Below are 16,553 nucleotides of genomic sequence, written 5' to 3' on the forward strand. Positions count from 1 at the left end.
TTCTTGAGAGGGGGAAAAAAAGTGCTTTATATACTGAAAATAGCAGGCTAAAGCTATCAGTTAACAAACTATACACATAAAGATTTTTTGGCAATGCTATAGTTGGTTATCTACTAGAAATTGTTATTTTTAGACGTTTTATATACTAAACGTGTCTGTTTTCCTAATAGCTGATGATATAAAACCATGTCCACGATGTGCTGCTTATATAATAAAGATGAATGATGGGAGCTGTAATCACATGACATGTGCTGTCTGTGGTTGTGAGTTTTGTTGGTTGTGTATGAAAGAAATCTCAGATTTACATTATCTAAGGTAAGCTTATAGAAGGGGCTACTTATATTTAAATATAATTTTATATTATAAGACAAAAGGACTTTTTTTTTTTGAAAAAGCATTATCCTTAGTATTACTTAAAGAGATCTATTTTATTCTAGCTACTTAAATTGAACAGGAAGCCAATTATTACGCCAGTCATTTGAGATTAATAGCTAGTCAAAAATAGGAAACGGAAATTTATTTTTTCTTTTTTTTGTTTGGCTTTGTGTTTTGTTTTGTTTTGGCCATGCCACACAGCCTGTGGAATCTAGTTCCCCGACCAGGAATTGAACCTGGGTCAGTGAACTCACCAAGTCCTAACCATTGGGCCTCCAGGAAATTCCTGGCTTTGTTTCTGTTAAACTAGAAAGTTAGCATTTAATATCTAATTAGCTAGGTCACAAATATTTCCATTTGATTTTCTCATATATAAATTTCCTCATTTAGGTCACAGAGTGAGTTTATGATATGTTCAGATAATTTTGTGTCTTAATACAGGGATAAAACAAACATATTTTGCATCGATTTACTCTTCAAAGATAAACCTAAGGTTTTGAGGCCAATGGAAGACAAGGAATGAATGTTTAACCTGAATCCCAGCTATTAGTATCCATTTAATATAATTTATGGTGGTTCTTACCTTGATTTTTTAGCTTTTAATAAACCCAGAATTCAAAAAAAGGGGAAAAACCCCTCATTCCTAAATTTGAGAATTTTTATAGTCATTGCTGAATGTACTGTAGTCAGTTGTTACTGTGATGTTTTGCAGCAGTTACTTTACATTGTAATTTTTTCCTTTAGTCCATCAGGATGTACTTTTTGGGGGAAGAAACCCTGGAGCCGAAAGAAGAAAATATTGTGGCAGCTGGGCACACTTGTTGGTGCTCCGGTAGGAATTGCCTTAATAGCTGGCATTGCTATCCCTGCCATGATCATTGGCATTCCTGTGTATGTGGGCCGGAAGGTAAAGTGTTTGACTCCTTGTTAATTCATTATCTCATTTTTAATCTTTAGATTTAAGATTAATGGTTTTGCTTTGTGTTTGTTTTGTTTTTTGTTTGTTTTGAAAGGTCATTTTTAGCATCTTAAATATCAAATAATTACTATTTTTTCATAAGATAATACATTTTCAGTGTTTGACAAGCTTGTATGTCTGCATGAAAGTAGACTTACTTGAAAATTATCTGAATCTGAACACTTCAGCACATTTGCATTATAAACTTCACATAAAATTTTAAAGTCTACTCATCTGACATTTTTCTTATCCGTGTGTCCTTGTACACTCAGGTCTGTGAAGTTAATAGATAAATAATCTGTGCCTTCAAGGCAAAAGAATAATCCATTCCTGAGTTATTTCCAACTTCAAAGTTTTTTTTCTTATTGCTATTACTAAATACGTAGTTTTGTAGATTACAATCATTTTGTGAAAGTCTGAATGCCCAGTATTTGCCACTGTCACTGAGTAATGAATTATACTTCATTAGCTAAGCAAATGATTTTTTATTGAAAGGTTAAAAGGATAATGTATGAAGTGGTTAAGAAGTCTTCTGCTCCCTAAATTAGTAGAATCTCGGAATTGAGAACTAACTTCAGAAATTATCTAATCCCAACCCTGCACCAAGCAGAACAAAGTACAGGAATTTTTAAAAAGGGAACTAACATTTGTTGAGTTTTAACTGTGTGGTAGATGTTTTATATACTTTGACTCATTTTGACCTCAATTTATGTTAGAATATTGAAGTTTTGAAAAATTTATGTAATTTATCTTAAGTTACACAGGAAGAAGCAGACCTAGGATTTAAACCCAGATGCCCAAATTCTTTATGTACGATCCCTGATAAATTTCAAGCTAGCCATTTGGGCACCTCAGTAGTGGGGAAAACACCAACAGCCCATCGTGCTGTCAGGGAGCTGTACTGAAAATTCTTACGTTGAGTCAGAATCCATTTTCCTTTAAATTGTTTCATTTGATTCTAGTTCTGACTTTTGGAACAAAACTCAAGACAAGGCTGATCCTCTTTCATAGAACAACCAGATTTTTTTTTTTTTTTAATGTTCAACATTTATAGTCAGAAATAATCGTACATGTTATTTTTTAATTAGCTTGAAACTGAGGCCAAACAGAGATATTTACAGACCAAATGTTTATTTCAGAAGGTTTTAAGTAACTAAACTTAATTGTTAAAGTCCCAAACATAATAACAGATTTTAATTTTTTTATAGAGTTGTCCAAAGCAAGGTTTTGCTAAAAACAAAACTATTCAGATACTTTGAAGTAGAAGGGGAAGAGAGACTGTTGTACTGTACATACCTACAAATAATTTATAGAGGAGAGATTATTTACCTCATTGTTCAGTCTTAGGTGCAGTAACAAGTCCCCTTTTTTCAAATGTGTCCTCAAATGGTTGCAAGTTGATGCATTAGTTTTCCATTGAAATCATGTTCTCTGTGGTGTTTAGGGATACAAACCAGCCCAGGAAAACCTATAAAATTGATAAAGTACTTAAAAGTGAGCTTTTTTTTTTTTACAATAACAAATAGAAAATGTGACACAAAATAGTAAAACAGAAAAAATTGAGCCAGAAGTTAGTAGGATGATATGATCACTGTAATTGAACATTAGTGCTTGAGGATGCGGAATTTTCTGGAAGACTCAGCTGCGTGCTTTTGCAAATCTGTTCCATCAGTTTTTAGCTTTGGCTTTTTTCTGCTTCAGTGCTAAGTTTTCTAGGGATGGGAGTGGCAAGGAATACTGGAGAATAATGAAAGGTGCCTTGGGAAACTGCCATCTCTGCTTGTATGGACTGCTCGGGAAGTGTAGAGGCCCATTCCTTGAAACATACAGTCCGTTCTGGAAAACAGGATTCTGACTAGAATATAGAAATGTTCCTTGTTCATGCCTGCTTTGCCTGTCTCCCCACCCCAGCTTTCTCACTGTTTAAAACATCCCACAAGATTCATTGTACTTTACAGCCTTCAAAATAACCACATGATAATGATAGATTATGTTGTTTTGCTTCATCTGTAAAACTGTTTTTAAGTCAGGTATTTTACTTTAGAGACTGCCTGTACACTTTTGAGGCTGTTTTGAATCTGTCTTGAAACAGGGGGGAATGTACTTTATTAGTTTTAGCCCTTGGAAATCACAAGAACAAAGATACTGAGCTATTTTCTGAAGTTCCTATATCTCACAAGCAACTTTCATGGTGATATTAAGTTCTGTTTTTTAGTAATACCTATACTCTGTAGAGATGCCAAATAGATCAGACTGCTGTCCTCTGGCAGGATTATTTGTTCTTTTTGTCTCTGTGAACTCCGGGAGTTGGTGATGGACAGGGAGGCCTGGCGTGCTGCAATTCATGGGGTCGCAAAGAGTAGGACACGACTGAGTGACTGATCTGATCTGATCTGACCCCTTATTTTGAGCTGTAAATAAGAGTCCAGGATCTCGAGTCATTTGATAATATTTTTCTTCATAAAAAGGAATCTGAGAAAAAATTCATTCTTTTTAGTGATATTTACTTATTAGTACTGCTTTTTAAGGTCAGGTTTTTTTGGTCTTTTTTCCAAAGACTGTGTAAACCTCCTGCAGGAACCAGTTTTTACTTAGGGATGCTTATTTAGAAGGCTGTGGAATGATACATTTGTTAGAAGTAATCCTATTGGTCAAATATCCAGCTCCTAACTATGTTGAAAATAATGTTCTTAATGTTGTCTTTGTTCAAAACATGATTTATCCTGTTCCTGAATAAGATTATAAGGACTACTTTTACTCAAGACAGTTTAAAAATAAACACAAAGTAAAACCTATTAAATAACTGTTTTATGTAAACAAATTATTAATAAAGCAAATGATAATATGATTTAAGAACAATAATATATTTACCTTGAATTTGGACACTTAACTATGAAGTTATAAGATAAATCACTTTACACTTCCAGCAAATCTAGGTCTATTTCATTTAAATTAAATACGTAACATGGTTTTTCTTTAATCCATCATCCCCATTTTTATTTTTAATTCAAGATTCACAATCGATATGAAGGCAAGGATGTTTCAAAGCACAAACGGAATTTGGCCATAGCAGGTGGTGTAACATTGTCCGTAATCGTGTCTCCCGTTGTAGCTGCAGTAACTGTAGGTAAGAAATACTTAAAAATAGTTATTACCTCACATTTTATTTAAAATGTTGTGGAAGAAATTTGAAAACCAGAGCATCTTATTGTTGAAGATTAGAGAGTTACTTTTATTTAGGGACAGTAAGCTGAACCTATAGAAAGCCTCTCATTTAGTAACCAAATTGGTTACAAGTAATATAAACTTAAGAGGCTAGCCATAGGGATAGTTGGTAAATTACTAATGGTTCCCCACCAAGAGAAAGTTTAGAGCCCTGGCACATGAAAGATTATATATATATAACCTCATATGTGTCACCTGATGGGCTAGAAGCTTTGAATCTGCTTGCATCCTTTAATAGTTGGGTGAATCTGCTTTGGTCAAGAGTTACAGAACCCTAACACTTTTCTCCTGTATACTTTCTCTTGAGAAAACTTTCTAAAATGTGTGTTTCTGTGATTTATTTTTCGGTTTGTAATGACCAATTTAATTCCTTTTTAGGTATTGGTGTTCCTATTATGTTAGCTTATGTCTATGGTGTTGTTCCAATTTCTCTCTGTCGAAGTGGAGGTTGTGGAGTCTCAGCAGGCAATGGAAAAGGAGTCAGAATTGAGTTTGATGATGAAAATGATATAAATGTTGGTGGAACAAATACAGCTGTAGGTAAGTCCTTTCAGCAAAGGAAGAAAATGTACTTACTAGTGGTAATAGTGTAAGTGGGAGGCTGTAGGTAACATGCTTTGCTCTCTTACTAGTCCTAATAGTATTCACCCAGAAGTATATCAGAGAAGAGCTGCTGAGGAGAGATTCACAGATGAAAGAGGGTGGAATGGTTCTGGGTACCTGTAACTTCCAACAGAAATCTAGTATCTTAGAAAGTCTAGACTTTTAATCTTTAATTTTGTGTAAAGCATTACAAATCAGTAATAAAAGGATAGAAGAGAACTGCAGTTCATAAAAGAATAAATGCAGATACCCAATGAGTAGAAAATACCTTCAACCTAATGTTATTCAGAGAAACAGGCATTATTTTTAAACAAATGGATCATATAAAGGCCATCGTAGACTACCAGTAGGAGTATAAGTTACACTTTTTAAAGTGTGGAAGTTTTTCTTAAAGAAATTCCAACAGTTCTTATTAAAGAAGTTGTTTCATGGAAGTACAGGCATACCTTGGAGGTGTTACACGTTCTGATCCAGACCACTGCAACAAACATCACATTAAAGCAAGACATGAATTTTGGGGTTTCCCACTGCATATAGAAGTTATGTTTAGACTATACTATAGTCTATTAAATGTGCAATAGCATTATGTCTAAAAATGTGTATATATCTTAATTTAAATATACTTTATTGCTAAAAAAATTTCAGTCATCATGGGAGCCTTCAGCAAGTCATATTCTTTGCCCGTGTAGGGTCCTGCCTTGATGTTGCTGGTTGCTGACTAATCAGGGTGGTGGTTGCTGAAGATTGGGGTAGCTGAGGCAATTTCTTAAAATAAGATAACAATAAACTTTGTAGCGATTGCCTCTTCCTCTTCCCTTCCCAAATGATTTCACATGCAGTGCAGTTTGATAGCATTTTACCCACAGAAAAACTTCTTTCAGAATTGGAGTCAGTCCTCTCAAATCCTGCCACTGCTTCATCAGCTAAGTTTATGTAATAATTTACATCCTTTGTTGTCATTTCAGCAATTTTCATAGCACCTTCACCATAAGTAGATTCCATCTCAGGAAACCACTTTCTTTGCTTATCCATAGGAAACAACTACTCATTCATGAAAGTTTTATCATGAGATTGCAGCAATTCAGTCATCTTCAGGCCCCAGTTATAGTTCTCTTGCAATTTCCACCACATCTGCAGTTACTTTCTCCATTGAAGTCTAACTCCTAAGGGTTGGAATCAACTTTTTTGTTATTTCTTTACAACTCCACCTAATGTTGATATTTTGATCACTTGCCACGGATTGTAAAAGTTCTTAATGGCATCTAGAATGGTGAATCCTTTCCAGAAGGTTTTCAATTTACTTTATTCAGATTCATCAGAGGAATCGTTGTTTCTGATGAATGGCATCTATAGCCTTAGAGAATGTATTTCTTAAATCATGAAGTGTTAAAAGTTGAAATGAACCCTTGATCCATGAGCTGCAGAATGGATGTTGAGTTGGCAGGCATGAAAACATTAATCTTGTCATATATCTCCATCAGAGCTTTGGGTCACCAGATGCATTGCCAGTGAGCTAGTAATATTTTGAAAGGAATCCTTTTTTTTCTGAGCAGTAGGACTCAATAGTGGGCTTAAAATATTCAGTAAGTTATATTGTAAATAGATGTGCTGTCATTTAGGCTTTGTTGTTTCATTTATAAAGCACAAGCAGAGTAGATTTAGCCTAATTCCTAAGGGCCCTAGGATTTTTGGAATGGTAGATGAGCACTGACTAGCTTCAGCTTCAAGTCACCGGCTGCATTAGCCCCTAATAAGAAAGTCAGCCTGTTCTGTGAAGCTTTGAAGCCAGGCATTGACTTCTCTCTAGCTATGAGAGTCCTAGATCGCATTTTCTTGCAATAGGAGGTGTTTCCTCTGTATTAAAAATCTATTATTTAGTATAGCCACCTTCCTTAAGTATCTTAGCTAAATCTTCTGGATAACTTGTTGCAGCTTCTACATCAGAACTTTTGCTTCACTTTGCACTTGTATGTTACAGAGACAGCTTCTTTCCTTAAACCTTGTGAACCAACACTGCTAGCTTCAAACTTTTCTTCTGCAGCTTCCTCACCTCGCTCAGTCTTTGTAGAATTAAAGGCAGGGCCTTGCTCTGGGTTAGGCTTTGGCTTAAGGGAATGTGGTGGCTGGTTTGATCTTCTATCCGAACTCCTACAACTTCCTCCATGTCGGCGATAAGGCTATTTTGCTTTCTTATCATTCATGTGTTCACTGGAGTAGGACTTTTAATTTCCTTCAAGACTGTTTCCTTTGTGTTCACAGCTTAGCTAAATGGCACAAGAGGCCTAGCCTTTCAGCCTGCTCTGACGTTCGAAGACCATTCCTCACTAAGTTTAATCACTTCTAGCTTTTGATTTAAAGTAAAAGATGTGCAGTTCTTTTCACTTAAAAACTTAGGGGCCATTGTAGGGTTTTTAATTGACCTAATTTCAATATTGTTGTGTCTTAGGGAATAGGGAGGCCAAGGAGAAGGGAGAGAGAAGGGGGAACAGCCCATCGTCAGTGGAGCTATCAGAACACACATTTATCAGTTGTTAGTATATATGTGTCATGTATCGGCACAGTTCATGGCACCCCAGAACAATGACAGTAGTAACATCAGAGATCATTGATCACTGATCACCATAACAAATACAATAATAATGAAAAAGTTTGAAATGTGACAAGAGACACCAGGTGAGCAAATGATGTTGGGGAAATGGCGCTGATCAACTTGCTCACAGCAGAGTTGCCACAAACCTTTTACTTCTTGACTTCCCTGGGCTCAGACAGTGAAGCGTCTGCCTTCAATGCAAGAGACCAGGGTTCAGTGCCTGGGTTGGGAAGATCCCCTGGAGAAGGAAATGGCAACCCACTCCAGTTTTCTTGCCTGGAAAATCCCATGGACGGAGGAACCTGGTAGGCTACAGTCCATGGGGTCGCAAAGAGTCAGACACAACTGAGCAACTTCACTTTCTTTATTTTACTTGTAAGTGTATATATATATATATCTTTGAAGTGCAGTAAGCTGAGGTTTATCTGTAATCTGCATGTGTGTGAAGATAATGTTCTATTTCCTACCTCCCATTTTCTCTTGGACTCACTCCAATTAGATTTTGGTCCCTACCAGTCCAAAATTTCCTCTCTACCACTCCACCAAAGCAGAGTCACCAGGTACCTCCATGAAGCAAATATAGTGGCCCGTTCTTGATTTCCATCTTACTCTGACAGTATACTTGACATGGTAGAGCATGCCCTCCTTAAAACATTTTCTCTACTTGTCTTCTCTTATCTTATGGCCACTTCTCAGTCTTTTTTGCTGATTCATTTTCCTTTCCTAACCTCTGAATTTTGGAGTTTCCCAGGGCTCATTCTCAGATTTATCTGTACTCACTCCCTAGGTTATCTCTATTAAATAATATATATAGACAGATGACTCTTAAATTTATATCTAGGCTAGAACTGTCCTCTGAACTTCAGTTTGTACATGTAACTCTTCTCTTTAATCTGCACTTGAATGTCTTAACAAGAATTGCAAGCTTGACTTCTCTATAACCAAACTCTTCACTCTAAAACTTGTTGGCCTCTCAGTCATCCTTACCTCATTAAGTAGTCTCTTTATTCTTGCTATTGCTGTGCTAAAACCTTTACTTAAGATTACTCTCCCCTTTTCATCAGCAGATTCTGCTGGTTCCTCCAGTGTTTAGCCATAATTCAACCATTTCTCACCATCTCTGTTCCACTAGTACAAACTACTCTCTTCTTGCCTGTGTTATAGTAGTAGTGTTTTATGTGATCCATTAGTTAGATCTAACTTATGTTCAGAATTCTCTCAGTGCTTCTGACTGTACCAGGGGTGAGGGAATGGAATCCCCAGCCGCTACCATGGCCCATAAGTCCAGCTGTGGTCTTTCCTGAGCTGCATCTTTGAACTCTTCCCTTGTCACTCTATGTTATACCTCCTGTCCTTGATCCTGAGATGCCAAACATACTTCTACTGCTAGGCTTTTAAACTTGAAGTTTCCTCTGCCTGGATTACCCTTCCCCCAGATAATTTCATGGCTCACTCCTTCACTTCCTTTTCAGAGAGGGCTTCTCTCATTACACTATATAAAACAGCAAACAGGCATGCAGGCTCACACACAGAGATGCATGCACTCCTCATCACTCTCTGCCTTTTACTGACTCCTCTTTATTCTGATTCATTTTTTCTCATAGCATTTGTCACCATGTAATTGTATTTATTGCTCTCCCCAATTGGAGCATAAGTCTTTTGAGGGCAAGATGTTTGTCTCTGATTCACTGTGTCCCAGCACTTAGAAACAGAGTTGGGTTATATAATAGGAGCTCAAATATTAGAGCAAATAAGTAAATTCTCCAGTATAAAGCATGTGAAAAAGTACTGAAAGATTGAAATATAATGGTATCAGACCTCATAATAACTTACAATCGGAACTATGGAATATATTCAGAAGTCAACTTTTGACCCATTCTTACTGACCTCAAGACACCCTTACTGAAAACCATCACATAATTTTCCTCCAAAGTCAGCTAAATTTTTCAACAATTAGGTTCTTTATAGAAATTTTAAATCTTCTAGATTTTCATCTAAATTGCAAGTGTACTTCATTTTATTGCACTTTATAGCTCATTACGTATTTGTACAAATTGAAGAAAGTTTGTGGCAATCCTGACTTGTCAGATGATGGTTAGCAATTTTTAGCCATAAAGAATTTTTTAAATCAATGGTATACACAATTTTTAGACATAATGCTATTGCACACTTGACTGTAGTATAGTATAAACATAACTTGTATATGCTCTAGGAGGACCAAAACTTCATGATTCACTTTATTGTGATATTTGCTTTATTACCATGGTCTGCAACCAAACCCACAGTTCCTCCAAGATATGCCTGTAGTGACCATTTAAAACTGAGGCCCAGTCCTTAATCCAGCTTCGCTGTGAGGTGTTTCCCTTTACTATTATCCCATAGTTATATGTCCCTGACTCCAGACATCTTTTCTATTCCTGTGTATGTTTTACACTTTATATGAAAATGCATCCTATCTGAAAATCACGACAGACTCTTAAGGAGAGGGAAATTAATAATCACACTAATTTCTTTGAAATATTTGCATTTAGACACAACTTCAGTAGCAGAAGCAAGACACAACCCCAGCATAGGGGAGGGAAGTGTTGGTGGTTTGACTGGCAGTTTGAGTGCAAGCGGGAGCCACATGGATCGAATAGGAGCCATCCGGGACAACCTAAGTGAGACGGCCAGCACCATGGCGCTCGCCGGAGCCAGTATCACAGGGAGTCTGTCAGGAAGTGCCATGGTAAACTGTTTCAACAGGTAAGAAAACTGCATTGTTTTGCTTTAACTGTAAACTAATTAGATGAGAATTTTGAACACAAAGCACGATGATTACATATAATCCTACTGTGTCAGGGTTGAAAACAATAAGGTTTCAAGTAAGTTTTAAGGTTTCAGAAAATGAAATTTAGTGGTGAACAGTGAATGAGGAGATCTGATGAGGTAAAAACCAAATCTTAGGGATAACATTATGCCATTTTTTTGTTCACTACACTTGTCAGATTTTATGAGTCAGTGCTGGAGCTTCTCTGGTGAACACTGTAAAGGCAGTGATTAAGCCTGTACTTACATCTCTTGGGAGGCAGCCACAGCTGGATGTTGGGAAATGAGACACTGGCTGAAGCCTGAGGGGACAGGTGGTGTCAGGATGTCGGGAGTGCACAGGCTGAGTCCAAGAGTCTGCCTGGGCCCTTTTCTGTATTAATGGTTATTTAATTCTCACAAAGTCTTTTACCAAAAGCTATGTAGATAATAGGTAGGATAAGTTAAGCATTTTTATCTTCTCTTATTTCCTCTTTAATTCACTTTTATTAGCTTTAGGGGTTTTTTAAATGTAGGGGAAAATACATGAATTAAAAGATAAATCAGTTATAGTTATTTTTAGGTAGTGTGCTTTTAAACACAAACTCTTAAGTTACAGTGGTGTATATTATTATTTTTTTAAGAGTCAGGTGTTAAATTTAGAACCATTTTTAATATACAGATGCCCAGAATTTTTTGATTCATTGATCTTAGAATGGGTTTTAATGTATTCAGATTTGGTGTTTTGCTGGTAGGCTGCAGTCCGTGGGGTCGCTAGGAGTCGGACACAATTGAGTGACTTCACTTTCACTTTTCACTTTAACGCATTGGAGAAGGAAATGGCAACCCACTCCAGTGTTCTTCCCTGGAGAATCCCAGGGATGGGTGAGCCTGGTGGGCTGCTGTCTTGGGTCGCACAGAGTCGGACATGACTGAAGTGACTTAGCAACAGCAGCAGCAGGGAAGCAGAGTGCCACACCCTAAGTGAGAATGATGGAGCATGTTTAAGCATCCATTCTAAAATCCTTTCTATTCTATTTGTGTTACTCTGTAACTACCTTACCTGGCAGACAGCTAATTTTCCCATTTTATTCAGATAACTGGTACTCTTCAGTATACTGCAATAGAATTTGAATAATCAAATAAAAGGAAGCTGAAAAAAATAATGTTTATAGTTGTCTCTAAATTAGCTTCTTGTTACTCAGTTACTTGAAGATAAGCATACTCATAGTAGTGCTGATACTATGTATAATTTTTGTCTTTTTCTGATACCCCTCTCTTTAAGGTTGGAAGTACAAGCAGATGTACAGAAAGAACGGTACAGCCTAAGTGGAGAGTCCGGCACAGTCAGCTTGGGGACAGTTAGTGATAATGCCAGCACCAAGGCAATGGCAGGATCCATTCTGAATTCCTATATCCCACTGGACAAGTAAGGAAAAAGTTGTTGTAAAGTCAAAAGCATTTTTAGATTAATTTGTATCCCTATCATTAAGCAGAATTATGGTAAATAATTGTTATCTCTTCTGTTAGGTTCTCTGAAAAATGTAAGTAGTGAGAGATGTCCAAAACAGGCAGATCCATAGAGACAGAAAGGAGATTAGTGGTTGCTCGGGGTTGAGGGGCGGGGAGAATGGGAACTGGCTGCTAATGGTACAGGGCTTCTTTGGCGGACAATGAAAATGTTCTTGAGTTCGGTCATGGTGATGACTGGACAACTGTGAATATACTACAAACCACTGAATTGTGTACTTTAAACAGGTGGATTTATGATATGCAAATTCTCTCTCAATACAACTGTTCTGGAAAAAAAATGGAGAAGGTAGCGTAGTACCTGGAACAGTGTAAGAAGTGAGCATGGTTGCTTTTGGTTTTTTCTTTTTTCCCCTATTTGAAGCATTGTTATAAAGACAGTTCTCTTATTTCAAGCAGCTTTTTTCCATTAGTAGAATGTATCCTGCATTAATTTGTTCTGATGCTTTTATACAGTCTTTTAACATTTCACCCAGAAACTCTCCCCCTTTGATACATTTGTATTTAATAAAAAATAAAAAAAGAGGAAGTCAAAAATTTATATTTGTTTCACTTCTGTTCCAGAGAAGGCAACAGTATGGAGGTTCAGGTAGATATTGAATCAAAGCCATCCAAGTTCAGGCACAACAGTGGAAGCAGCAGTGTGGAGGATGGCAGTGCCACCCGAAGCCATCCTGGGGGCTCGTCCGGTGGCTTGCCTGAAGGTAAATCCAGCGCCACCAAGTGGTCCAAAGAAGCAACAGCAGGAAAGAAATCAAAAAGTGGTAAATTGAGGAAAAAGAGTAACATGAAGATAAACGAGACCCGAGAGGACATGGATGCACAGTTGTTAGAACAACAAAGCACGAACTCAAGTGAATTTGAGGCTCCATCCCTCAGTGACAGTATGCCGTCTGTAGCAGATTCCCACTCTAGTCACTTTTCTGAGTTTAGTTGTTCTGACCTAGAAAGCATGAAAACTTCTTGTAGTCATGGTTCCACTGATTATCACGCCCGCTTTGCTACTGTTAACATTCTTCCTGAGGTAGAAAATGACCGACTGGAAAATTCCCCCCATCAGTGTAGCATTTCTGTGCTTACCCAAACTGCTTCATGTTCAGAAGTTCCACAGTTGAACCATATTGCCGAAGAACATGGTAACAGTGGAATAAAACCCAGTGTTGATTTATATTTTGGCACTGCACTAAAAGAAACAAATAACAACCACTCACATCAGACAATGGAATTAAAAGTTGCAATTCAGACTGATATATAGACCTATAAATGCTGCAAAATAATTACCACTTGAAAAACCTTGTTTGGAGCTGGTTGAACTACAGATGGCTGTTTTTTAAGTTTCAAGTTGCCAGCAAAGGCCGGGTTACATAATCATAATGCAGATACGTTTTCTATGTTCAGCAAAGCATTGTGTTTCATGTGGATCTTAATTACCAAACTATGAAATGAAAGCTTTAAAAGTGCATTATCGTAAGGACAATAATTCTTAAGAGAATTATGTTTTGTGTGTTTGCCACAAATCAGTGCTTGAAGCACATACTTGTGTATTTAGATAGAAATTTGGCTTAATTTATAATCAATATAAAGTACTAATGCAGTTCTACAGCATTCTTATGAAGAGAACTTGAGGCTTAGGGATAAGTGGTTAGTGACATTTTATTGAAACCACTAAGGGATACTATTTAAAGAACCTTGCAGGTTATTCTCAGTATATGATATTCTTTGTAACATTTCTGTTCATAACTGGGCATAAATTTCATTTCTTCTTCACATGCAATGTGGATATATACAGCTTAATGCAGCCCATTTGCTACCATGTGGATACTTAGACACCTTGAGCAAGATTGTGGCAGTTTTGCACAACTTTGAAATAGAAATACCTGGTACTCTATTTAGCTTGTATATTGTTGCCATCTTAGAAGACAAGTGTAAAAGTAGGTAATTAAGTATACTGACAGCACCAAATAAGATATATGAAGCTGCAAAATAAAATTCCATTAGTTTATAAGTATTACAAAAAGTCACCTTTCCCAAAGGGGAACTTTGCACCCCGTTGATCCTTGGTGCCTTGGGAATAGACTGGATTTTAAGGGCCTACATGTTTTGAGAGTTTTGCTGTATTGTTTTCCATAATGTCCTCCTTAGTCACCTTGGATTATGTAGAAAAATACAGGATAGAGAAACATCAGTATAATTACAGTAACAATGCTGAAAAAGTATTAGCCTACCAAAGACACACTCAGGCTTTAGTGAACAACTTTACATAATAACCTCAGTTTTTAGCACATACCTTCTCCAATCATGAAATCAAAGCATGGCGCAGAGTTTGTACCAAGTGCTAAGGAGGGGTCCGTGTATGGCTGGCTTTATTTTCCTTTGCTCTTGTTTATGGAACATGTTCAACTGACATAAACAAAAGTTGGCCAAAATATTGCCTATACTGTTAACTTCCAGTATAATTCCCTTAAATAAAACAGGCTCACCTCAGTGATTAGCAGTTAAAATATTCCATCTTACATGTTTCTATTAAGTATTACCATTATGGTGCTACTAAGCGTTTTCTTTTGATAAAAGGAAAAATGCCATGGGCTGCAGTCTTCTTTCATCACTTTTCTCACCAGGCCCATTAATATGCTTATAACACTAGTGCCAGTTATTTTATTTGATCATGCTTATTATGGTATTTGTATATTTGTCTGCATTCCAATTTTGTTCAGTAGTGAGTGTGTAAACTGCATACATGAAATAAATGTAAATACTAATGTATCGCTGCTGTATGGTTTGTGCACAGGCGTTTTTATAAGAACAGAAACATTGATTTGCTGCATGGTAAGTTCATAAATATTGCAAGCCACTGAGAGGATTCAATATTCTAGTCTCAGCCCAGAGAGAGGCATCTGCTGAAGTTCTCAACAAACACTGTTTGAAAGTATCCTTTTCTTCATGTCAAAGACCCGCCTTCCTTCAGAAAGAAGCTGCTTTCTTCACTACAGAATTTAATTTTTTTTTAAGTAGATTGGTTGGAAAGTAAATAGGTCTGTTACTAAATTATGAAGAGAGAAGCATTATAAATCCTCATCTGAAAAGTAAAAAGATCTTAACTTATAAGAGATCCTACTCTGGCAACATTAGGTTATGAAACTACAGTCAGTTAAATTCAAGCTAATAATTGTAGCAAAACACTTTGTATTACAACCTCTGTTTTCCTGTTACACAGTTAATACGTCATGAAAGTAATATGTATGAATATGTTGACTGCCTTCTTGACATTTCATAAAAAACTAAAGATTAAATGGAAAGCTAAACGATCTTAGGAGGAATATGGCAAAAGCGGTGCTGCGTCAGGAGGCCTGTGTGTGCCGCTCACCCCGTCCCCTCTCCTGGTTGTACCCAACCAGTACCACCTCAGTTTCACTTTAAAAATGGTCTAAACCTTTCAATTGACTTCAGAAGTTCCTTCAAACTTGGGTTAATTAAGGACCAAATCAGATTCCTGTGGAGCTCAACCTTGGGCTACCATAGCATGAGAGAATACTCCAGAATTAAGACAGGCCTTAACTCATCACCTCCAGTATTCTTGCCTGGAGAATTCCATGGATAGAGGACCCTGGTGGGCTACAGTCAATGGGGTCATAAAGAGTGGGACACGATTGAGTGACTAATACTTTCAGTTTTTCACTTAATTCATTAGACTCTTTTAAAGACCCTTTATACTTCGCTTTCTTCAAAGCCTTTGGGGAAGATCACATCGTAGTGAGAGAATACCCTGATTATCATCATATACCCTACTGGTCATTGTCTGTGCTACCGGTTTACCTGAATTCTCTTACATGTACAGATTAGCTTTTTATATTAAATTTACACAATTCATTCTTTTGCTAGAAATGAGGTTAATTTATAAATATGAAAGATTTTCCATAGCATATTCTCTAGTTAAATATAAATTTTGGAAAGGTTCGTCATGGTGATGGAGAAGATAGACTCCGAGCTCACCTCCTCCCATAGGTACACCACAATTACAACTGTTTACAGAGTAACTACCTATGGCAACCACCTAAAGACTAGCAGAAAAGAGTCTCTACAGCTAAAGATACAAAGAAGGAGCCACAACAAGATGCATAGGAGGGGGAGAGACTGGTATAGTCCAGACTCACACCCCCAAGCCCTTGACCCCAAGTGGGAAGAATATCACACACGCAGAGGTCTCGCCAAGGAGCGAGAGGGGTCTGAGCCCATGGTGGGCTCCTAGTCTGGGAGTTCTGCACTGGAAAGATGAGCGCCCAGGACATCTGGTCAGGGATTTAAAAACTGGCTAAAAAACTGAGCTTACCTTTCTGAAAAACTGAGCTTACCTTTCTGAAAAACTGGGCTTACCTTTGAGAGCTGGGGGGTGGGGTGGGACGGGGTGCTCCTACAGGGCACATGGAAAATCTCAACATGCTCCAAGTCCCAGAGCAGAGGTAGAAATTCTAAAGGAGCCCAGGTCAA

The 16,553-nt window shown here is 37.3% G+C and overlaps 1 protein-coding gene across 1 annotated transcript in view; it reads left to right on the forward strand.

The window, feature by feature from the left end:
- The window catches only part of RNF19A (ring finger protein 19A, RBR E3 ubiquitin protein ligase), a 54,684-nt gene extending 39,853 nt beyond the window's left edge, over nucleotides 1-14,831 (forward strand). The window contains exons 4-10 of the mRNA XM_010863518.1: nucleotides 171-315; nucleotides 1,120-1,282; nucleotides 4,346-4,460; nucleotides 4,937-5,098; nucleotides 10,283-10,496; nucleotides 11,824-11,967; nucleotides 12,633-14,831. Of these exons, the coding sequence (XP_010861820.1) occupies nucleotides 171-315; nucleotides 1,120-1,282; nucleotides 4,346-4,460; nucleotides 4,937-5,098; nucleotides 10,283-10,496; nucleotides 11,824-11,967; nucleotides 12,633-13,323 (1,634 nt within the window). The 3' untranslated portion in view covers nucleotides 13,324-14,831. The remainder of the gene's footprint in view (nucleotides 1-170; nucleotides 316-1,119; nucleotides 1,283-4,345; nucleotides 4,461-4,936; nucleotides 5,099-10,282; nucleotides 10,497-11,823; nucleotides 11,968-12,632) is intronic.
- The last annotated feature ends 1,722 nt before the right edge of the window (nucleotides 14,832-16,553 follow it).

Source organism: Bison bison, unplaced genomic scaffold, assembly GCF_000754665.1.
Source record: "Bison bison bison isolate TAMUID 2011002044 unplaced genomic scaffold, Bison_UMD1.0 scf7180017864491, whole genome shotgun sequence".
Lineage (NCBI taxonomy): Eukaryota > Metazoa > Chordata > Mammalia > Artiodactyla > Bovidae > Bison > Bison bison.